This window comes from Malaclemys terrapin, chromosome 11 (genome assembly GCF_027887155.1).
Source record: "Malaclemys terrapin pileata isolate rMalTer1 chromosome 11, rMalTer1.hap1, whole genome shotgun sequence".
In the NCBI taxonomy this organism is placed as follows: domain Eukaryota; kingdom Metazoa; phylum Chordata; order Testudines; family Emydidae; genus Malaclemys; species Malaclemys terrapin.
Window position 1 is genome coordinate 36,918,388 of NC_071515.1, and position 24,526 is coordinate 36,942,913.

A 24,526-nucleotide genomic window follows, 5' to 3' on the forward strand; every position below is an offset into this window, starting at 1 on the left:
TAAACAGGAAAATATTACAGTGATTTTTCATGGCTCTTGAATACCTCCTTCCCTCCCCTAAATGCTTCACACTCACTCTTCATTAACATATGGCAATTTCTGGGGATTGAGCAGCTTAGGGAATTGTCCTGGAGAGACAGATCCTTCCCTTTCTTGATCACTATTTCAACCTCAAGTAAGTATTAACAAAATCCATTGCCATTTGGCAGCTCCATAGTGACCTGCGTTCAGTGACACTCTAGAGTCGCAGGAAGAGCACAGAACAATGGAATGATGGCTTGTACAGTTGCTATTTTACACATTCATGATGTGACGGGTTGGATCACAGAAACCCCCTTGGGAGCTGCCACCCAATGTGCAAAGACTACCCCTGCTTCTGTTTTCCCTGCCAGCTCAGGACTTCAGCACCCTGTCTTGCTGAGCCAGCCACTCCTGTCTGGCTCTAACACAGATACAGGGTCTGAATCACTTGTCCCAAAGCTGCAGGTTTACCTGAAACCAGCTCACAGAAGTGTGCTTGTCTTTAGCACTCAGATGTTCAACTCCCAATGGGATCTAAACCCAGATAAATCCGTTTTACCCTGCATAAAGCTTATGCATAAAGCTTATGCAGGGCGAACTCATAAATTGTTCGCCCTCTATAACACTGATAGAGAGATATGCACAGTTGTTTGCTCCCCCAGGTATTAATACATACTCTGAGTAAATTACTAAATAAAAAGTGATTTTATTAAATAAAGACATTAGGATTTAAGTGGTTCAAAGTAGTAACAGACAGAACAAAGTAAGTCACCAAGCAAAATAAAATAAAATGCGCAAATCTATGCCTAATCAAACTGAATACAGATAATTTCCTCACCAGTTCCAGAGCACTCCCTTTTACAGGCTAATCTCCTTTTAGCCTGGGTCCAGCAATCACTCACACCCCCTGTAGTTACTGTCCTTTGTTTCAGTCTCCTTCAAGTATCCTGGTGGGGGTGGAGAGCCTCCTTCTTTAGCCAGCTGAAGACCAAATGGAGGGGTCTCCCACGGGTTTAAATAGACTCTCTCTTGTGGGTGGAGACCCCCCCTCCTCCCTCCTATGCAAAGTCCAGCTCCAAGATGGAGTTCTGGGGTCACCTGGGCAAGTCACATGTCCCTGCATGACTCAGTCTTTACAGGCTGAAGCCATTGTCCACATGGTATCTTGAATGTCTCCAGGAAGACTTCTCATGTGGATTGGAGCATTCCAAGATGCATTGTTCCCCAAGTGTTTCCTGATCAGGTACTTAACCTGGCGAATTCCTTCCTAAAGAAGCTGACCAAATGCCTCACAGAGCTTACTTAGAAACCAAGCCAACATACAGCCCATATTCTTAACCTTGAGTAGAAAATGATATATATGTACAAATAGGATGAATAGATATAGTAGACCATAACCTTTACGGAGATATGTTACATGGCACAGGCAGGACAAAACATATTCCAGTTATGTCATACATACATTTATAAGCACCCCCCCATAAAGCCTTATGGGGTACACTGTCACACATGAGTTATTATTTTAAAATTTATTGGTAGATTATGTTTTTGTGCCTAGTTTACTTTCCTGGAGGCATTCCTTATTATATACATTTTAAATTGGCTTAAATTTGGGGCCTGTCATCCCAGTGGTGGCTGTATGTATTATCTGAAGAAAAGTTTTGTGGAAGTTGCTTGACAAAATGTACATGGACATTTAAGCAAGCTCATTTTGATATCATCCTGGTTGTCAGTTTGAATTGTTTTATTATTTTTTTAGATGGGATTCAATTAAACTGAAGTAATTAAATTGTCTTGTAAATATAGACCTTAATTTGATTTGGCAATACAGCAAACCCTGAATAAGCCAACATAGAAAAGCTTGTATGATTTAGATTGTAATCTATGTAAATCAAGATTTTCCCCATTTGGACCTAGTTTTCTTATTAACAGGGCTCAGACTACTAATTTTCTTTTATATATTTAGTGATATGAGACACTTTAATGCAAGTGCTATATGCAGTGATACAAAATAATGGTCCAAATTCATCTCTAGTATAACTTCAGCGACTTCAGTTTATTCATAGGTGCTGGAACTAGGAGTCCTGGGGGTGCTGCCGCACCTCTTGGCTTGAAGTGGTTTCCATTATATATAGGGTTTACCGTTTGGTTCAAAGCGACAAAGAGTCCTGTGGCACCTTATAGACTAACAGACGTATTGGAGCATAAGCTTTCGTGGGTGAATACCCACTTCATCAGACGTTTGGTTCAGTGGGTCTCAGCACCCCCACTATAAAAATTGTTCCAACATCCCTGACTGATTTATACTAAAAAGAATTTGGCCCATTATATTTAAAATAGAAAAGGAAACTACATTTAAAAATATTTTCAACTCATGGTTAAGCTGTAAATTTAAATTTGGGCTTTTATCTATCAGATTTACTCTTAAGGTGCAGATATAAGTTAAGTAGTAAATGTTGCCTGTGAAGGAAAGAACTATTGTGTTTGTGCCTTTTTCCCCCCGTCTCATGTAGTATGAGAAAGGCCTGACAGCTTTTGTAAATTAAAAATATATATCTATATTTTCTGTTTTACAAATGGGTCCCAGAGCTTGGGCTCCAGCCCAAGCCCAGCAGTCTACACAGCAATGAAACAGCCCTGGAGCCCAAGCCCTGTGAGACCAAGTTGGCTGGCATGGGCCAGCTGTGGGTTTTTCATTGCAGTATAGACATACCTATAGCGTAAGATGCTAATAAGATCTTGTCTACACACAATTTGAGTACCAATTCGACTAAATAGCTTTAAAATTGATTTAGCGAAACTAGTGCAGGCCTATGCACTACTCTGTTTAAACGGCTGCAGCAAGGGACTTACTTCCCGGACCAGAAAATAACCGTTGGGGATGTTGAAATGCCTATAGTTATCCTTGGGGACCCAGCCTACCCCTTAATGCCATGGCTCATGAAGCCATACACAGGCAGCCTGGACAGGAGTCAGGAGCTGTTCAACTACAGACTGAGCAAGTGCAGAATGGTGCACTAAAATATGGAGACTCTTATTTCAGATTAAGAGTGCCCTATTTTAATTTACCTTAAATTGGTAAAGAACTGATTTAAGCAAAATTGTTACAGGAATACGAATATGAAATAATTGCCCAATTAAGGGAGTTACACTGATTTCACTAAATTAGTTTCTAAACTGATATAGTGAAATCAGAGCTCAAGCTGTGTGTAGACCACCCTAAGTGCGATCAGAATCTGCCCCTTTGTGAAAGATTTAACATTCTTGTCCCTTCAAATGAGGGCTGAGAAAGTTGCTGCTGCAGTCCTCTAGTGCCTCCCGCAAAAACAGGGAAGGCAAGACTGGATATTCCTGATATTTCTAGAAAAAACTAGCAAACACAAAACAAAACACATTTCAGATCTCCTTTGCACATCATAATGAAGAAAAAGAATGCAAATATAAGGGGCTAAATCTCCAGCTAGTGTAAATCAGCACACAGCCACTTCAAGGGAGCTATGCCTACCTGTACCAGTTGAGGATCTGGTCCAATGTTTTTTCCCAGTTTGCAGATCACCTTCAAATACCTCCCTGTCTTCAGTGGAAAATGTTCATGTGGAATGTTTTTGCCTGTCTGGTACCTTTTCATTAGATCTTATGTCTATTTTTAATTGAGAAAATGGGTTCATTCTTATTTGTAAAGGTTTATGAAAGTTGATTTTAAAATCAGGATCAGCATGACTATCTAATGTAAAAATATTTACGTCTTGTCTCTCTATCCAGGTCTCATGTCTTGTGTTTGAAATTGCAATGAACTTTTTAAAATAAATGAGTAAAGCAGGATTATTACAGGTATCATCATAATATTCTAAAACAAATCTTGGCCACCCAACCATAGGTCAGCACATGCGGACGTGTTATGAAAAGACAGAGTTTTCCATCCCATCATGAAGCATATTAACCTTAGTAGCTAAATACTCCTACGAAACTTTGAAACTCTCTCTTAGATTCATAGATTCTAGGACTGAAAGGGACCTCGAGAGGTCATCGAGTCCAGTCCCCTGCCCGCATGGCAGGACCAAATACTGTCTAGACCATCCCTGATAGACATTTATCTAACCTACTCTTAAATATCTCCAGAGATGGAGATTCCACAACCTCCCTAGGCAATTTATTCCAGTGTTTAACCACCCTGACAGTTAGGAACTTTTTCCTAATGTCCAACCTAGACCTCCCTTGCTGCAGTTTAAACCCACTGCTTCTGGTTCTATCCTTAGAGGCTAAGGTGAACAAGTTTTCTCCCTCCTCCTTATGACACCCTTTTAAATTCCTGAAAACTGCTATCATGTCCCCTCTCAGTCTTCTCTTTTCCAAACTAAACAAACCCAATTCTTTCAGCCTTCCTTCATAGGTCATGTTCTCAAGACCTTTAATCATTCTTGTTGCTCTTCTCTGGACCCTTTCCAATTTCTCCACATCTTTTTTAAAATGCGGTGCCCAGAACTGGACACAATACTCCAGCTGAGGCCTAACCAGAGCAGAGTAGAGCGGAAGAATGACTTCTCGTGTCTTGCTCACAACACACCTGTTAATACATCCCAGAATCATGTTTGCTTTTTTTGCAACAGCATCACACTGTTGACTCATATTTAGCTTGTGGTCCACTATAACCCCTAGATCCCTTTCTGCCGTACTCCTTCCTAGACAGTCTCTTCCCATTCTGTATGTGTGAAACTGATTTTTCCTTCCTAGGTGGAGCATTTTGCATTTGTCTTTGTTAAACTTCATCCTGTTTACCTCAGCCCATTTCTCCAATTTGTCCAGATCATTTTGAATTATGACCCTGTCCTCCAAAGCAGTTGCAATCCCTCCCAGTTTGATATCATCCGCAAACTTAATAAGCGTACTTTCTATGCCAATATCTAAGTCGTTGATGAAGATATTGAACAGCGCCGGTCCCAAAACAGACCCCTGCGGAACCCCACTCGTTATGCCTTTCCAGCAGGATTGGGAACCATTAATAACAACTCCCTGAGTACGGTTATCCAGCCAGTTATGCACCCACCTTATAGTAGCCCCATCTTCTTGTATCCAATCCAAAATCCATTGAAGTGAATGGAAAAAATCCCGTGGACTGCAGTAGAGTTGGATTGTGCCCTGTGTAGGGCCAAACTCAGACATCACTATTCAGTTCTTACTCTTTTCTCAAGAAGAACTCTCACTGATTCAGTTGTCACTAAAATCAGTAAGAATTTTGCTTGAATGAAGACAACAGGGGAGTTACTCTAGGTTTTCATCAATGTAATGAGATCAGAATCAGACCCAAAGAGTGCACACCTGTACAAATAAATCATTTAATTGTTGTTTCTACAACCAAAGTAATAATTTCCTGTCCTCTTATGCAGGCTTTGCTGGAGGTAGTTAATGACCTCTTTGAGGAACAGACAGACTTAGAGAAAATTGTTAAGAAAATCATGCATCGAGCCCAGACTCTGTTGAAGTGTGAACGATGCTCAGTGTTACTCCTGGAAGACATTGAATCACCAGTAAGTGGTCCTTCAAATTTTAGAGAAGGTCTAATACATGAGTGGTATAATGTCTGTTTTTATTATGATGAGGCTTTTACATATAAAATGTAAGTACCGTATTGCACAGTGAATGTTTTTCAATATAGTTCTTATTTTAAGTTATATAGACTTCATATTTATTTTTATCAAGGCAAAACCACACCATCTGTTTATAGTCCCTTTTGCTTACCTAAATATATTTCCTGTAGTCATGCCAAGTTCTTTACGGAATTGACTTCAAGAGGAGTGATCCAGTTATAATTGCCTGTTTGTTTTTGTTTGTTTGGGGTTTTTTTTTTGAGACCCCCAGTCCCTGCGTGATAGTAGCAGCATTTAACTGAGAAGCAAACTGCTATTCTGGTGTGGCTATAAAAACAATTAAGATGGATTAAAAGCATTTGTCTTCTGTTTTCTTTTTCTCCACAATGCAATTGCTCTAAGGAAAAAATCTGTCTTTGTTGTATCATCTTCCTGAAACTCACTGCTAAAATTGTCATTTTTGAAAATATCTTACTGAATTGGTGGTGCTTGAAAGCAGCCTTAATATACAGAACCAGTTCCAGAGAACCATAAACCAATTATTTAATGTGCATCTTTTAGAACCTAGTTCATTCTGCATGCATTTCAGCAAATAGTCACTAAATGCCTTTGTAACTATTTTTGTAGTTTTTCATCTTTTATTTTTGTTCAAATGTAAATTCACAAATATTTCCCTGAATCCTTAAGTATTTTCTGTTCAAATAGACAACATTTTGGTTTCATGTAAAAATACTTTTTTGGTGGGGAGGGGTGCATGTGTGTGTGAACATTTAATCACATAATCATGTTGCTGTTGCCCTGAGGGACCTCTATTGCGTCCCTCCTGTCTGGGGGTGCTCCATCTCCATTCTCTCCTGTTCTCTTTTGTCCCATCCACATTTTCCTCTGTGTAGAAAAGTGGGAGAGGGACAGTGGAGCTAGGCTGTGTCCTCTTTGCACACACATCCAGTGGAACAGCACTGGATCTGTTGAATCTGGGGACTTTCATAGCCACAGAGGAGGCAGCAGGACTGGCCCCTACATTCTGTAAACATTTCATTTGACTGTCAGTTTCTGGAATTATAAGTGGGGTAAGAGTTAAAGATAAATGTTTCTTTCTGAGCCCATATGTAAATGTATTATTAATTATTATTGTTATTACTGTGATTTTGGAAAATAGCCTGTTGGATGGGATACATTCCATCGTGTTCTTTCAGGGATGTGAGCTGCAGATAAACTCCTGGCAAACATTCAAATTTGTGTCACTGGAGATGGCATTAATTGTAGCTTGGAACAGCCCATGGTAATACAATGTGGGTATTACTTACAAAAAAGCCATGTTTATCTGAAGTTCATATATCAAGAAAAGATGGTGCAATGGGGAATATTCTGTCCACTTATCAAAGGAATAATGATTCTACTCTAAAGTTATGTTAAAGACCATGAGGTTAACAATATAAAAGTTCTTATCAAGAATTTGATTTCATGCACCATTTCAGCCTGTGCCTTTACAGAATCTCTGCAACACTGACACTTGCAGACTACTGAACATTTCTTTAAGGATGTATGCTGGTTCTTTGTAAGTCTGATAATTGGGCGTCTCTGCAAGGTCTGTGAATCATAACTCCAATATACTGGAGGAAATATAAGTCATTGAGGCACCTGGTGCCAGCTGTTTAAAGCCAGAAATATTCTCTATCGGTCATAACATGCCATCAGCTGTTAAGAACAACTCCCCACTGAAATTAACCAATTGATTTAAATGGGAAGTTATACTTAAAAGTTATTGACACTATCTGGCCACATTACATATATTAGAGGAAGTTCAGTTAGAGTTAATCTGGTCAACTGATGTGTTTCTCCTCTGATTATTTTTCAGATTATTTAGCTGCTTCAGTTATGGGCTGTGATAGAATGAAGAGCTGGTCCTTTGAAGTCATTGGGAGTCTCTCTCTATTCTGTAGCAAAACATTTTAGGAAAAATACTATTTTGGGAAAGAGTATGAAAAAATCAATTGAGTATCTTTATAGTTTGCTAATGTTCTGTATTGCAGTGTAAATTTTGAACATGAATAGTCCACCTGAGGAATGTGCGATTGAACATTCAGTCTAAGATCCCTGGCTAAAAATATAATTAATATATAAAACATTACATTGCTGCTGACTACGTATGTAATTTTTCATGAAAAATCCCAAGTTCAGATAGAATGATTTTTTTTAATATGACAGGTGGTGAAGTTTACAAAATCCTTTGAGTTGCTGTCTCCAAAATGCAGTGCTGATGCTGAGAACAGGTTAGAACTCATCTTCTATGGTAATGGATTGATGGTTATGTCATAGTTATTTACAGATGTTTGCTCTATTAAACCTTAGTATATTTTCTTATGAAACACTGGACTGATTTGATTAAAATCAGCCTGATCCTGCACTTTTTACCCAGGCAAAACTCCCATTTATTTCCAAGGGAGTATTGCTTGAATAAGGCTCCACATCTACATACTGCCTTTGTGTCATTGTGCACTGCTGATGAGCCAGGGAAGATCTGATGTCCCTTTATTGTTCATGAAGAACACTACCCAATTTATTGTGACAGAGATTTTGCTTTGCTTGGTGAGTATCAAAGTAAAAATAATTGAATACAGTTGTATTTTATTTATGGAATGATTTCAGATTTGTGCTGCATTGATTGAATGTAAAATGATCTACTGCAGTAGTGTCAAAGGGTTGGCCATCAGACTGTTTTTATTTCTGACCCCTGCTGAAAAGGAAAAACATACAAACCTCTTGAAATGCATGATAGTGAGATGGTAAATATGTGTGGCTGAATGCCAGCTGGGAACCCATCTAAATGTATACCAGAATCCAGCCTTACTTTCTAAACTTATCTGTAAACCTAATCTTGATAAAAAATAATTAATAGATTGGAAGCTAGGGTGACCAGACAGCAAGTGTGAAAAATCGGGACAGGGAGTGGGGGGTAATAGGAGCCTATATAAGAAAAAGACCCAAAAATTGGGACTGTCCCTATAAAATCGGGACATCTGGTCACCCTATTGGAAACAGTAGTGCAAACAGATGTTTTTTGCATAACCGAGGCTACTTTCCAAGCGCCCAGCCCTGCAAAGTACTGAGTGTTCCTTGTGAGTGTTCATTGATCCTCTAAAGGCCCCAAGAAACCAACTGATTGAATGGGAATTCAGAGATATCATTGAAAGATTAAGGTTGAGTCCTAAAACTGAATCTTATCCCAAAAATTCCATTGAAAGCAGTTTGTACAGATTTTGAAATTTATATTAGGAATATAATATGAATGCTACAAAAACCCTCAGTTTTTATCCTGCTAACAATAACTTGGCAGGCAGAGTAGAGATATGGTTTGTATGCATGCACTCAAAACAATACAAAGTTGCTAAATCTAATTTTATGCCCTACCAGCTTTGACACTGCCCTTTTAAGAATACACTAAACTAAAATTCACTGTTCTTAATGCTGTACTACTTCACTTCCAAAACTGTAAGGAGAGATCCCACTCATAGCTACCACATTGATTAGAAGCATTATAGGTTAGATAATTATAATGATAGTGCTTAATACTTTATGAAAAGCATTTTATCCATAGATCTCAAAGTGCTTTACAAAAGATGGGTAGCATTATATTATCCTCATTTTATGGATGGGGAACCTGAGGATCAGAAGGGTTCATGTGGCCTTGGGCAAGGCCACATGAAGTCAGATGCAGAGGCAGGAATGGAATCCAGGTCTCCTAACTCCCATCTGTGCCCTATCCACCATCAGAGAGGGATGGGATAGAGGAAGCAAGGAGTAAAAGGAAAATGAGCAATAAGAAATGAGAATGCTCGGTGTATGAACAGTTGACTCGCTAGTTCATGTGAGAATTATAAATTATTTCTTTTGATCAGGAGCCTTAGAATAGCAATGGCTCTTTCCTAAAACAGTTAATGGGGAGGAAGGGTGTCTGTGTTAAAGCATGGGACCAGGACTCAGGACAAAGGATTCTATTACTCAGTGTGCCTCAGATTTATGTTTTGGCTTAGACAAGTCATTCAGTCCCTTCCACATTTGTGTGTGAAGAGGAGCCTGTGCCATAAGAAGGAAGGAGTTCCAGCTCTGTGGCAAGCAGTCTCATGTCCTATGGGGTTCCAGTTTTGCAAAGGAACTGAAGATGGGGTAGTGAGCAGGCCAGTCTCCTTTGGGTTCTCACCTCAATTCTTGGCTGTTTTATCTTGCACTGCACTCCCCTTCACACTCTGGGACATCCCATTCAGGGTGGGATTTAGAGGAAGCCACAGTAGAGTTCGCCCTAGATGCACGCTTTGTAGGCGCTGTGCTGGATTGTAGGATTGGGTCCATAATTCGTTGTGTGTCTGTGCCAGTACATATAGGGTAGCAGAGATTCTTACTTCAAACTTTTGATATAAAATTTCAGAAGTTGCTATAGAATATATTGACACATTTTCTGATGCTGTTGCTTATATATGATTGAGTCAAGAGTAACTTCATTTTAATCTAAGCTATGTGAATGAGCACATGCATGCATGGTATCAGTTTTTTCAACATATATACAGGTCTGTCTCATCTTACGCGGGGGTTCCGTTCCGCGGTTAGCGTGTAAAGCGAAAACCACGTATAGCCAAAATCCCATTGAGTTCAATGGCGGGCGAAATCGCCCGCACTACAGGTATAGTATTAAAATTGTTGTTTTTCTCTTTTTTGTTTTGTTTTTGCTGACCGCGTAAAGTTGAAATCGCGCATGTTAAATGCGTGTAAGATGCGACAGACCTGTAGTTGTGTATGCCCATGTAGCTCAGATTAGCAAGCCCTGTATCTCTAGTATAAAAAATGTCATTACTTTAATCTTTATTCTGCGTGGAGAGCCAGGCTGGGTTTGCAAAGGTCAGTTCTAGACTGGCAGTTAGCGTGCCACATTTAGATCTGCACTGTAATCCTAGCATACACACACAAATTAGTTGCATTTCAATAGGGAAATAAAGGTTATTGGGGATACAAAACAATGCCCAAAGCCCTTGACATTTGAACATTATTTCCAATGACATTTGCCCTTTTCAGTCTAGATTCTGCAGTTCTTATTCAGGAAAACTCCTACTGATTTAGAATCACTGGGCGTTATGCCTGAATGAAAACTGCAAAATCAGGTGGTTCATTGTGACTTTAGTGAAGATATGTATCATTATCTGAAACTGTAGCAGGGAGCCATGCAGACTGTGGAGTAGGGAAAGTACTAGGCAGAAACTCTACAGTGAAGCAGGGTGGCTCCAGGGATAATATAGCTTTCCAAATTCTAATACATTTCCTTTTTTATTGTTAGAAGAAATGGACTTTTTTACCTTTGTCAACTGTTACTTCCCTAAATATTGCCATGGTGAAACAACCCTGATTATCAGTAAATATTTTCCTTGCTTCATATCTTTTTTTCTCTGCAGTTATTTGCAAAGAAATAGCCTTGGAGACCATGTTTTCTTTGTGTTCATCACCTGTTTGATTTGTCAGTTTCTCACATACTACATTGTTGGTTTCTATTTATGAATAATCACAATGATATATTCACACTCTCATTTCTAACAGTCATTTCATTCTTAAAGTGCAAGTTTTGCTAAATGTTTCTAATTTCCCTCCCCCTTTTAAAAAGTATCAAATTTTCTTTTATTCACATTACTAACACCTTTTTAAAAGTCCTGAAGGCTCAATGCTCATCTGTGCTAAGTTTAGGCTTGATGAAGATGAGATGCAGGGAAGGTGGCTTTAAGACATCTTTTTACTCCTCCTATCCAAGGATCTGAAATGGCTTGTGGCATAATTTAGAGCAGCCAAAGGGCTGCTTAAAGTTACGGGGGCTGTGATAATCCCATACAATCCCACACTCTCATAGCAGTTTTGTGCACTCAGCCCTGTCCCTGGTACTCCCTCCTCCTATGTGGAGAAAGTGAGGAGTGGGTGGCATAGAGTTTCCTAAGCCAACCCTGCCTTACTCAAGAATTTCCCTGTCGGGGGATCCTTGGCTGCCCATTTAGGGCAACTTCCCATTTGCTTGTGCTGTTGAGTCCGAGGGTTGAGCCTCTTGATTTAAATTTACACCAGAAATAAATATTGAGATTCTTCCTCCTAAAATCTCAGTCGCTTTCTCCATAGAGTATCCGTAAAACATTTGCTGGTGACGTAGACAACATGCTTTTAAAACTTCACCCTGAATTATGTCTAGTTTCTTTAACTTGAAATTGTATGCTGCTTCAAATGCTTGACACCCATAATCCAGTATGGATTTAATCAGCCTCACATATAATAATAATGTCAAGATTATTTTTGCTGTAAGTCTTACAATTCTACCAATTTTATGGTTGTTGTTTTTTTTTTTTTTTTAAAGATACACACCAAGTGCTCTGCATCTGTAATTAGAATTTTACCCTTAAAGGTTCTTTTCCTCTCAGGTCTGTGATGCCCTTGGAATAAATCTTAAATTATTTAACTCAATTTTGTACTAATCTTTGAAATATTAAAGTATCAGTTTAGATTGCTGTCAAAATATTTACTATATAATTTATTTGATTCACTCAAAATTCTTGTCCCAAATGAAAATTGTTAATCTTCTCCTTTTTTCAAAGCATCTTTATTTATAACTTTGCTGAACATTTTTAACATTCCTTTGAAAGAGGCAACTTCTATGAATTTCTCTGCAGAAAATTAGCATAGCCAACTAAATCAATCCTCTGTCATTGACTGAGACATCCAGCTGTTTTGATACTGTATTGCCCCAAAATTGCTAGTTATTTCTCAAGGGAACTCGAGTACCTTTGTTCTTTAAAAATGCTTTTTAACTGTTGAAAATTAGACAGTTATCACTTCAAATCTGAGATGACTTGCATTTATTTTGGCACTTATAAATAGCTGCCCATTACCTAGGTCATGATCCTGCTCCCAATGAGTCAGAGTGAATTTTGCTATTGACTAAATGAGGAATAGGATCATAGTTTTAGACTTCTGCAGAGTGGGTGTAAAAGGGTGGTGAATCAGGCCCATGATTCGGATATCCTGTGCTAGTTTTGCTGCCAGTTTTGCAGCCTTTAGGCTATCTGTGGCAGAGAGTCAACCTTGAAAAGGAATAGCATTTTCCTATTATATGTCCGTAGATTCTCATTGCTTCAACACTCACGTTATCTATTCATGATTCCTTATCCATGTGCCCCACACAACTGAGTTCACAACTGCATATCAAAATTACAAAAATGTGACACTCCACAATATAATATTTTCACTATTTGTGCCACTGCTGAGTGCAAGAAATAATGATGTCAACACAGAAAATAATAAAAAATACAAAAAAATATTTAATTGATTCCTTTTATTTATTAGACTAATTGAAAAACCAACAACCTACAGATAATACATTTTTAGTTACCTCACTAAAAGTGATCATTTACAAGTTGCTCTTTTTTTAAGCAGATTTCTGCACAAAAAGGAGCCTTGAAATAATTCTACTCCCTGATCTGTATACAATTGGAACTCTTTACTGAGCATCATATATAATTAATCACAGTGGGTCAATCACCTCCTCTGCCTGGGGAAAAAAAACAAAACAGTGAAAGGAAGGGTTGGGAAACTGTTGAATTTTCATAAAGGCTAAACTTAAAAGAAATACAAGCATATTAAAGTATGGAAATGCACAGCTAAGGCACCAAACAGTCTTAATTCTGATGTAATTAAAAAAATGTGAAAAATCATCTATTGTATCTTTCAAAATCTGGTTAATCTAATCTGAGACCACAAGCAACAATATTAATCAACTATAATTGTAATATTGCACGGCATCAGTACTGGGCAGAGTTAAGGGCATCCACCTATGTATTTCCAGATCTTAACATGTCTGAATTTCTTTTAAGTGTAACCTTAACTCCAAATTTAATTGTTTTAGAAAGCTTGTTTTGAGGATAATTACAGCATCCCTGTGTTTTTTATCCAAATCATTGATAGGTTCTCTCAAAAATAACTTCATCATATAGTAGTTTTTATCTGGGAACGTAAGTAGAATTCCATTAAGTCTCTGATAGACATTTTGCTGTATGGACAAATTGTACCATTTTTCTTAATTTTGTAGAGACCTGATTCTTAAACAAATGTATTCTTTAACAATTTATTTATTCTTTTAAATAATAGAATATGTATGACATGTTCCATAACATTATAAAATAACACTTCCTTTCTGGGAAAATATTCATTTGAAGGAGAAAAGATATACACTTGACACTTCCCAGGATTGAGCCTTTAGTAATTTCCTGGGACTGAGGCTGTGCAAATTTCTCCTTTCTCTGAGCTTTGACACATATTTTACAATACTAGCTGAAGTGAAATTAAGTCAATGTCCTAATAATTAAAAAAAATCTTCAGTGATAGATTTCTTGTTACTATATTAGCTTGCAGTATTTCTCTTGATGGGGGAAAATAGTTGAATAATTTATTGAAAAAACTGACATTCACATTCTTAGCTATATATTGCTTTATTTGTAATTTTGTAGTTGATCCAGATTTCTATTTATATTTGGAATCACATTAATAGTTCTCTTCATGGAGTAGAGGGACCCAGTACCTAAGAAATACAAAGACCAAGATTTTCAAGGGTGACTAGTGATTTTTGGGTGCCTTGTAGGGGCCTGATTTTCAGGGTGCTTTGCTCAGCACTTGCTGAAAACCCCTTAAACCCATTTAAGATTTTTCAGGTTGGGTAACAAAAAGTGATGCACCTAAACTAACTGGTTGTTTTTTAAAGTATCATCCAGAGTGTTTAATGAATTTACAATTTCTGATAACCAGCGACTCGATCCTGCAACCCTCTCACTCACATGAACAGGGCTTACATGAGTAATCCTGTTGAAGACAGTGGGTGAAATCCTGGCTCTGTGGAAGTCAGTGGTAGTTTTGCCAGTAACGTCAGTGGGGCAAGGATTTTTCCCAATGAGACTATTTATGCAAGTGATGGTTTCTGGAATTAGAAAAGGGCTTGCAGGAGAGGGCCCTGGTATAACTGCTCTTTCACCATGATCAAGACTAGGGGCTTATCTAAACAAACACTTAACTTGCGGCAGGAGGGGATTCAAAGCAGGGTAGATCAAGGTGCATGACGGAACTTTGAGCGTTTGGCAGCAGCGTGCGCATGATCACTTAGTGCGGGGTAAGCTAATGCGATAGATTCAAACCCAGTTTGGTGTGAACAAAGTGTTAATTTAGAAAAGTCCAGAGATTTTTGAGATAAATGTTCTGATAGTTGCCTATTATTCTGTGGCTGCTGTCATTTAGCAGTTTGTTATAGCTATAGATAATTCTGATGTTAAAATGACTATACATGGTGGGCTTTCAAGCAACATTGATTGTATTCTTTTCTTCCCTTGCTGTACCTTTATGATAGTTTCAAAGACAGTATGGAGAAATCATCATCTTATTCTGACTGGCTAATAAATAATAGCATTGCTGAGCTAGTAGCTTCCACGGGTCTTCCAGTGAACATCAGTGATGCATATCAGGATCCTCGCTTTGACGCTGAAGTAAGATTTCTTAAAAATTTAAATATGCTGTCATATTTTTGCAGTTCAGAATAATAAAAGTCAAACAAGTCCAAATGAATATAAAACATAAGAACATTTGTTCTGAATTATCATTTTCTATCCAGTATGTCCTCTGTTTGTCCTTTCAGCAGCAGCATGCCTTGAAGCAATAATCACTCTTGACAGAAAGATAGCAAAGGCAGTTTTATGTAGGGATACAGCACTGTTCCTACTTATACTTATAGGCAATTACTTCACCTTCTGTGCCTCATTTTTCCAATCGGTAAACTGGGGATAATGATGCCTTCCTTTAGAAAGTGCTTTGAGATCTATGAAAGCTAATTATTGTTGAAAATTCTACCATTGATAGTTCTTTATGTTTCCCATTAGCAGAATCCTAGTTGGTAGTTATCGGAGATATTGGGGCTATACACTGAATGTAAACAGGAGCTGCAGTAATATGATCTCAAAAGACAAATGGGTTTTGTGGTCCTACTTAGCAAACCAATGTTATTCCAGTATGTTTTTACCAATAAAATATACACAGTGGGCTAATTTTTTTTCCCTCTTAGATACTTGCATGTAACTTCCAGTGAAGCCAATGGGAGTTGTATGTGCATATCCCAGAGCACAGTTTCACCTGCTGGGGTTGGGGAACAGGCAGCGAACACCACTTTTGACAGAATTTGTCAGCACTGGGTTACTTTCCTAAGTTTGACAGGACCCAAGAACCAAACTGTCCCCTGAATGGATTATTCCTGCTTACTGGACTGGGAATCCTAGGAGTTTTGGCTCACAGAGTTTCACAATGATCAAACCCTCCTTTCTGGGCAGACAGGAGGTTTTGTCCCCTTATGGAATTGATGGGGGTTTGGCCCACAAACTCTCCTGAGAGCCCACAGAGATGAGGGCTATCCAAACAGTGTTCCTGGGCTTCTGCACTACTTCCCAACCCCATTGGCCTCCTAAGCAAAGCAGTGTTTCTACAGGAGCTGTTCCGATGCTCTCAAACCTCATTCAGGGATGAGGGAACTGACATAAATAAATGCATGCGGGGTGGGGATTAATTAATGCTAAGATCCCTCATGGAGCTGGTAGTGGGAATAGCAGCTTACCTCCTGGCCTGGTCAAAGGCTAGTCCCTGCAAAACAGCCACAGAGGTCAACAGGGTCAGTTCTTCCCACTTCTGCTCTATCCCACTCAGACTAGTTGCTTTTTGCATGCTTTCACTGGCAGAGAAATGGGCAGGCATTATCTGTGTGCAGATTCTTTCTGAGGACCAAGCCCTATCTGTACTGGGGGAGGGATAAGCCCCTGCCCATCCCTTGGGAACAATGAGCCATCAACTCCATGGCCCTAATTTTTTCAGAGATGCCTGAACACCCACAATTCTAATGGAAGTCAATTGGAGCTGCAAGTGCCTAGCATCTCTGAAAATCAGGCCTCAGTTTCCACAACTCACAAATCATAACTCAGTTTTCACTCCACGTAGGGAATGCTTCGGCTCGGAGTTTTCTTGTTATTGGTTGAGTTGCAATATAGAAACTCCTTTTCTGCTATATACTCACGTAGGATTCTGACAATATCAGATTTGGAATATTTCAAGTTATCATTCCAGTCTCAGCTTGAAATGTGAACAACTGGGTCACAGTGAGCTATGGACAGAGAGGCAAATTCCACCCCGAATTGTATCCCTTACACCACCATTACTTTAGTGGATTTGCCTTGGGGATGGGCAATGGGTTAGAGTAAATCAGTGCATAATTCTAGCCAATGAGCCTCTTAAACTACATTACTACAATGAGCACACTTTCAAAGAACCTTCCATTTTGACAGTTTCCATTGGTTCCAGTGGTACTCTCCATTTCGTGTATAGGGAAGAGCTGTCAAACCAGCAGAATCTGCCAAAACAGAAAAGTACTTAAAGTGTGCACCCACTGCACTAGTTTATGGGAAACTATGCTATTCAGAATTTCAGAAAGTACAATTAATGCTTGGGGAATATTTCCTGTCAAAGAGATATGCTGAAGTAAAACACGTCATATTCTTGATGTGTCTGCAATCATACTTTTAATATGCCATGCTCTGATTAATAATGCAGCCATCTCATATTTATTTCAAACTTACTTAAAGTCTATGCCAGTAAGAGATACTGACTAACATATAGGAGAAGAATTATGCGAATTACCAAATATAAAGGGCAATAATTATTTTCTGTTGGTATTGTCATAAAAATTTATTACAACTGGCATTGTGAATTAAACAATGATTTCTGGACACAATCAAGTGTATTAAAAAAAAGGACACCATCACTCCTTATTACTAAAATAAAACATGCTTTTGTATTTGTAATCACATATTCTATTCTTCTGTCTCTACTACTGTTACAAAAAAATTCTCTTTCCTCCACACTAATTTTTAAATGAAATTCTGATGCTTCATTGTCAAATCACTTTCACTGAACATTTAGTACTGAGATATTTTCATTAAGCTTATTTTAAGATCTACATCAAGATCTGCAAAAACTCAGACAATAAATAAAATCTAGCAGTTCTCCCCTCCTCCCCCCCCCGAAAAGCTGCATTATATTGAAATGGGCCTTACGAAGCTCCATCTCATAGAATTTTACAACATGGAACAAAAAGAATATATGTAACTTATATTTGATTTCTATCTAAATGCATATGTTTTAGATCTTGCACATGTGAGATTATATATTGACTCACATACTAGTATGAACTAATACAAAAAGGAGGCCGTTTTTATATATTACATTCCATATACTTATGTTACATTTTTTAAAATAACATGCTACCTGGGAATATTAAACAAGTTGTCCACAAGGTGATCACTTTCAATTTTTATTACCCCACCACAGGGGTTCTGGAACAATTTGTATAGTGGGGGTGCTCAGAGCCATTGAACCAAACTGTAAACCCTGTATATGATGGAAACCACTTCAAGCCAGGGGTGTGGCAGCACCCCAGCACCCCTAGTTCCAGCACCTATGTACCACCACTATTTTGAAAGGAAAAAAATATCACAATTTTGGAGAATACTAACAATATAGGAAAAAAAGTTAAAAACAGAAAATGCTATTGGGACCAAATTCAGCATTGGTGTAAGTGTTCATCTCAGTTGAGTTCAACTGAATTGTGCTAGGCTGGCCCAGTTATATAAATTTGTACGCAAACATACAGCCTTCTGCATCTTGATGGTATTTCTAGCCTAATGTTTTTCCCCAATTTTTTGTATTTTACAAGTAGTAAATGGAAGAATATGGTTAGGTAACTGGTAAAACATGACAATCATGAGGGACTGAAGTTCGTTGTTAGTTATGATCAATGTTTGATTGTTTGAGAGGGTTTGGAAATGCAGCTGGTGATCTGAGTTCAGTACGTTGCACATATTCCTTCCGCTTAAATATAATTACCCATTTCTTCACAGAAGAGCCATAAGACTAATAGGGCTATGTCCTATCATAGATTTTATGTGGGACTCCCCATTGATTTCAATCAGACGTTCCATATATGTATTGAGGGGAGGATATGACTCTTAATAGTAAACTGAATTGCTTCACACTCTTGCAGATGGCAGTTCCCCCAAGTCCTCAGTTGGAGGTCATTATAGAATCAGTATACAGCTGCTCACATAGCAGCCTTTGGAATTGCAGCATCTGAGAAGGCATCTGTTCCCAGTACATTGCTTCCTTACAGAATTGTAACCTTTGCTCCTCAAACTCCTCTTATTTGTAGTCTGTCACCATTTCCCCCGTTGTGGGTTTTACATCAGCACCAGAAACACCTCCTGATCTCTACCTTTAGCTGATAGCTGCAGCCGGTCTCAGCCCACCCTGTTCACCCCCTTCAACCTCTCTTCAGAGTTTGAAGAATCGCTTGCATCCCTTGGGACATCTTGCAGCACTAACTCTAAAGAACAGCATAGAAAATGGAGAATCCATGGCATTAAAAGTACATTGCAAAGCTTCATATCACAGTATATTACCTCAAAACAAGCGGGGAGGCAAAAGGTCTTTTCTGAATTACAGGTGACATCTACATAGGAAATCTCACCTCCTCATTTTTGATCACAGCCCTCAGTTTCTCCTGAAATTTGCCTTCTTCTCCCACCCAATTCCCAGCTCACTTCTTGCCTTACCTCTGCAAATCTTAAACTATACGTCCCCTCTCTTGCTTATTGGCTGTTTTTGAAACCAACATCAGATTAACCCTTCGGGGAGGGCACCACACCTCTCTTCTGAACCCATTTGGCAGGTGATTCATATTCCCTTTCCTAAGCCACCAATATATTTGACCCATGAGTGATCTCCTCTTGGTATAGCCCTTCCTTGAAACTGTTCTATTCAGCTGTTATCCAAATGACAGGGCATTATCCCAATCATTTTTAGTCCTTAGTTCAAATCAAGAACCAAACATTGTAAGCTCTCTGAGGCACGCGCTGTGTTTTCATATATGTTAAGACAGTTTCTAATACAGGCCCTGATTCAACCAATACTTTGGGCAAAGCCCTGCTTGCTTTACTCATGCAAGTAATCCTACTATAGATTAGGCATCAATAGGCGTTTTGATTGAATTAGGCCTGCAGGATTTGACCCATGTGGAATTAAACTAATTTGTAACTATGAGCTTGTTGAAGTCCTCCTTCATGTTACTATTAGCGGGACATCAGAGGACTACAATTAGCTTACCCAAATACTGTACCGATGGCTAAAGTTCTCATTTTTTACATCCTAGGCTGACCAGTTTTCTGGCTTTCACATAAGGTCTGTTCTTTGTGTTCCTATATGGAATAGCAACCACCAAATAATTGGTAAGATATTTCACATAACTAAGTTCAGCATTATTGTGCTCATATGAATTTACTTCTGTTTTTTTAATTGTGTTCCTTTTTCTTCTGTTTCCCAGCTGAATATTGTTAATCAGTTACGATACCTAGGAGGCATACTAAGTATCCAAGAAGGAACATTTTTTGACTTGGATACTGTATGGACTGGTTTTCAGCTTTCCAATTGCTTCGTTGTTATATTACTTGAAATAATAATCCCTTTGTTGAAACTTCCAGGTGAAAGAGATGAAAACTGGTCGTTTTCTTTAACAATTTTCATGAAAACTTTTGTACCATTATTGAACGGCTGGTGCTAGGCATAAGCAGACTAAGCAATTGCTTAATGCCACAAGCAGCTCAAGGGGCCCCCCTGTTAGCTGTTTTATTATTTGTTGGGTGGGGGGGGGGAATATTCCTGTTAGGGCCCCCAATGGGCTAACACCGCCTCTGCCATATTGAGAAATCATTCAAGGGCCTCCTTTTGTGTGCACAGTTTGGGCAATTGTTGGTCTGATCCTGAAAGGTGCTCCATGGAGTCTATACAGATTAGACAAATAATTACCTGATTTTTTCCACACAAAATGGGAGGCCCTGTAAAATTATGGGGCTATAAATGATCGTAGCTCAATTGAAGTCAATGCAGCAATGACCGCTTACAGCAGCGGAGGCTCTGGCCCATGGCCCCATATGTTATGGTAGGTAATAAAATAGAGTTGAGAGTGGTAAGTACGTTGCAGATGTGATGTTCACTCATCACATTACAGGGCCAGGCTTTGTCTGCTTAAGCAACCAATACAAACATAGTAATTGTGCCTTTTAAAAACTGTGGTTCATGATGTTTGTTGCATAGCAAGAGACAAAAGAGAAATTCATTGATACATTTTACAATATTTTGTGAGGGCTATAAGTAAATAGAAGGAAGAGTCTTTCACAAAGGAATTTAATATTGACTCATGTAGAGCCACCAGCTTTTAATAGTTTTTCCCTACAAGTTGCTTAATAGAATTGGGTATTTATTGACTCAGTAAATGGTTGGGCCAGTTTTGGGGGGAAAGAGACTCATATATGTGGGTCATGGTAAATTAGCTAAGAGTTAAGAATGAAGGCACTGATTCAGCAAGTTACATAGGCATGTGCCCTGAAGTCTTTGGGACTACTTATGTGCCTAAAGTTTGTCAAATATTAAGTACCTTGCTGAATCAGGGTCTTAATCTCTCACACAAAGCACTGAGTAATACCATGTAGACTGCCAATATTATACTTGCACAACAGACAAAACAGCTAACAGTAGTAAACTGAATCATGTCATCAAAACAAAAACAATGAGACTTTCAGACATTGCTATTTGCTATTACTATTTTTCATAATTAATTATTTGGAGTTTTGCTTTAGAGTTGGAAAAATATTGTAATTAGTAATGAACAGAATTTCTGCATTATGAATGAATATACATTAAAAGCTTTGTCTTTTAACTTTCTAAAGGGGTAGCTCAAGTGTTGAACCGGCTTGATGGGAAACCCTTTGATGATGCTGATCAGCGATTATTTGAGGTAAGATGTACTTAACTTTGCAACAATTCTGTACTCTGCCAGCATAAATTCTATATTTCTAGATACTGAGGGTGTTTAAGCCTAACTTGCAAGGAAAAGGCTTGCACTGTCTATATTCCTTATCAGCAGATTCTTCTGGGCTATCACTTCAAAACTTTTTTTCTCTTACTTAATTGGTCTCTCAGAATTGGTAAGACAACTCCCACCTGTTTATGCTCTCTGTATGTATGTATATATATCTATATCTCCTCAATATTTATTCCACTCTGTATGCATCCGAAGAAGTGGGCTGTAGTCCACAAAAGCTTATGCTCTAATAAATTTGTTAGTCTCTAAGGTGCCACAAGTACTCCTGTTCTTTTTGCGGATACAGACTAACACGGCTGCTACTCTGAAACCTGTCATTTGGATTCTAGCTTATTGTAAGTGGCAGCTGTTTGAGAGATGCCACCACTCCATGCCCTGTTTCATCTTTCTCACCATTAATCAACAAACAGAAAAAAGATCTTATTCTGACCCTGATCTGCAATGGAATAGGATAAAACTAGAGATAGATTCTGAGCAACAAAGTTGGAATCCTGATATGAATTTCTCCAAAAATTGGGGAGTTCAGACATGGGGTTTGGCACATCTATAAACAAAAAATAAATAATAAGGATTAAAACCATTGTTACTTGATTGTATTTAAATTGGATAATTATTTAACTATCCTCTCGAGAATCTCTCAGATCTAGTTTCTTTGTTTCCTGTAGGTAGCAATTGTAACTATTCACTATAAGAGTGCCATCTATAAAAGTGTTTTGGTATGTTTGTGGCCAAATTAAGAGGGTATATAATTTATTTATGTGTATTGCTGTAGCATTCAAATGCTCCATTCAGGACCAGAGTCTCATTGCACTTTGACCTATACAAAGACACAGGACAACATGGCTTGTTACATGTATGCAGGTTTTTTGATCACACAGTTACTTAAAACATACTAGATTAGCTTTCTGCATTGTTTTTAATGTGGGATAATATTTTATGGAACTAGCACCCAAAAGTACTTTGTCAGTCTTCCAGTCCCTGTTCAATACTGGGAGGGATGACAAACATGGCATGTATGGTTTTGCACACCATCATAGTTATTGTATGTTTGTCAATCGTGGTTCACTTAAGGCCAAATCTTGGTCCAGTTCCAAGACTCCAAGTAAGAGTGAGATTTGGCCCATATTATGTCAAGAGATTACTCATTTTAGCTTGAGAAACAGGTCAGGTGTTATATTTGGAGCGCCTCACGGAAAGCAGGCTATTTTGAAAATACAGTTACCTAAACAGATTCTTCTCATAATTATTTATCTTACAGAACAGCTTTACTGACCAGTATTCTCCAGCTAGCATGCCCTGAACTAAATACAATTATTTCTATAATGTATCTGTTTTCTAGTTTACTCCTCATCCTATTGTTTCAAACATCTAAAACAGCATTCATCTTTGTGTTGTTATTTTAAATGAATTATTTCTTTTTAGGCTTTTGTTATTTTTTGTGGCCTGGGCATCAACAACACAATAATGTATGACCAAGTGAAGAAATCTTGGGCAAAGCAATCTGTGGCTCTTGATGTAAGTATATGATCAAAGTATTCAAACACTCTCTGTAAATCATTTTTGTCATAAACATATCATACATAAAAGGTCATTCTGCTGCAGAATTTATCACAGTGAACTTTGTAGTTAGCCTCATTTTCTAAATATACAGTTCTGTCTGCTTAGAATTCTTGTTTCATTAGGGGAGATTATGTGGGGTACATTTATTATAATGAACCTAATCTTCAGTTTGTTTAAATTAGTGTACCTCAAAAGAATCCCCCAGTTGCAATGTACATATACCTGCTAAGTGTTGAGCTGATAATGGCATACAGTTGTGTTGTGATTCACAAAAGTAAAAAAGGATGTGGTCCCAGCTCTGAGGAGCTTACAGTCTAAATCAGACAAACCCAGGAAATGGTGAGAAAGGAGAGAAAGGAGAAACAACATTTCAAAAAATAATAAAAGTAATGAGAGTCATGTTATGTTGTGAATGAAGCCTATATATTCCCATCCAGTGAGGAGAGAAATAAATAGCACCAAAGTAGCGGTTACCTGTAAGAAGTAAGGTGAAAAAAAGTGAATTTTGAGCAGGGATTTGAAAGAAGAGAGTGAAAATCCTTGAGGCACTGGAAAAGGGAGGTTAAGTATACACATGGGGTGGAGGGGTGGGGGGAAATGTCAGGATTTCTTTGTTTTACTTCCAGTCCATAGTTGGATCAGAAGAGTGTAGTTACTGAAAATTTGTAGAACTTGATATACAAATTCTTGATAAACTACCCAATTGTGGGTAGTTTTTTATTTTTAAACTTATTGTATGTAATGAAAAAGGCAGAGCAACTGGGGAAAATTCTGAAGGGAAGAGCTGAGGTATCATATATATCATTAGTACTTTTAGCTTCATGAGGCGAAATCTGTAGAAATCTTTCTTTCACAGTTATATCCATTATTTATTATTATTGGAATAAAGTGAGGGCCTGCCAGAGCTGAGGTCTGGTACTTCAAGAAAACCACATTTTCTCTACTAAAGATCAAGGCTAGATAATGAAAGCTCTTTCTAGTTCTGCTACTTGGCCCTGGTCTACACTACAGAGTTAGGTCAAATTTAGCTGTGTTAGGTCGATTTATAATGAATGTGTCTACACAAGCAACCCCATTCTGTTGACCTAAAGGGCTCTTAAAATCGACTTCTGTACTACTCCCCGGCAAGGGAGTAGCGCTAAAATTGCTGGATCGAATTTGGGGTAGTGCGGACGCAAATTGATGTTATTGGCCTCCGGGAGCTATCCCAGAGTGCCCCAATGTGACCGCTCTGGACAGCACTTTCAACTCCGATGCACTAGCCAGGTACACAGGAAAAGCCCTGGGAACTTCTGAATTTCATGTCCTGTTTGGTCAGTGTGGCGAGCTC

At 38.4% G+C, this 24,526-nt stretch overlaps 1 protein-coding gene across 4 annotated transcripts in view; it reads left to right on the plus strand.

The window, feature by feature from the left end:
- PDE11A (phosphodiesterase 11A) overlaps positions 1 to 24,526 on the plus strand; it is a 222,690-nt gene that overhangs the window by 102,998 nt on the left and 95,166 nt on the right. For all 4 annotated transcript variants that reach the window (XM_054044025.1, XM_054044026.1, XM_054044028.1 and 1 more), the window contains exons 4-9: positions 5,406 to 5,546; positions 7,815 to 7,879; positions 15,019 to 15,154; positions 19,909 to 19,984; positions 21,482 to 21,549; positions 23,059 to 23,151. In XM_054044025.1, coding sequence (XP_053900000.1) covers positions 5,406 to 5,546; positions 7,815 to 7,879; positions 15,019 to 15,154; positions 19,909 to 19,984; positions 21,482 to 21,549; positions 23,059 to 23,151 — 579 coding nt within the window. The remainder of the gene's footprint in view (positions 1 to 5,405; positions 5,547 to 7,814; positions 7,880 to 15,018; positions 15,155 to 19,908; positions 19,985 to 21,481; positions 21,550 to 23,058; positions 23,152 to 24,526) is intronic.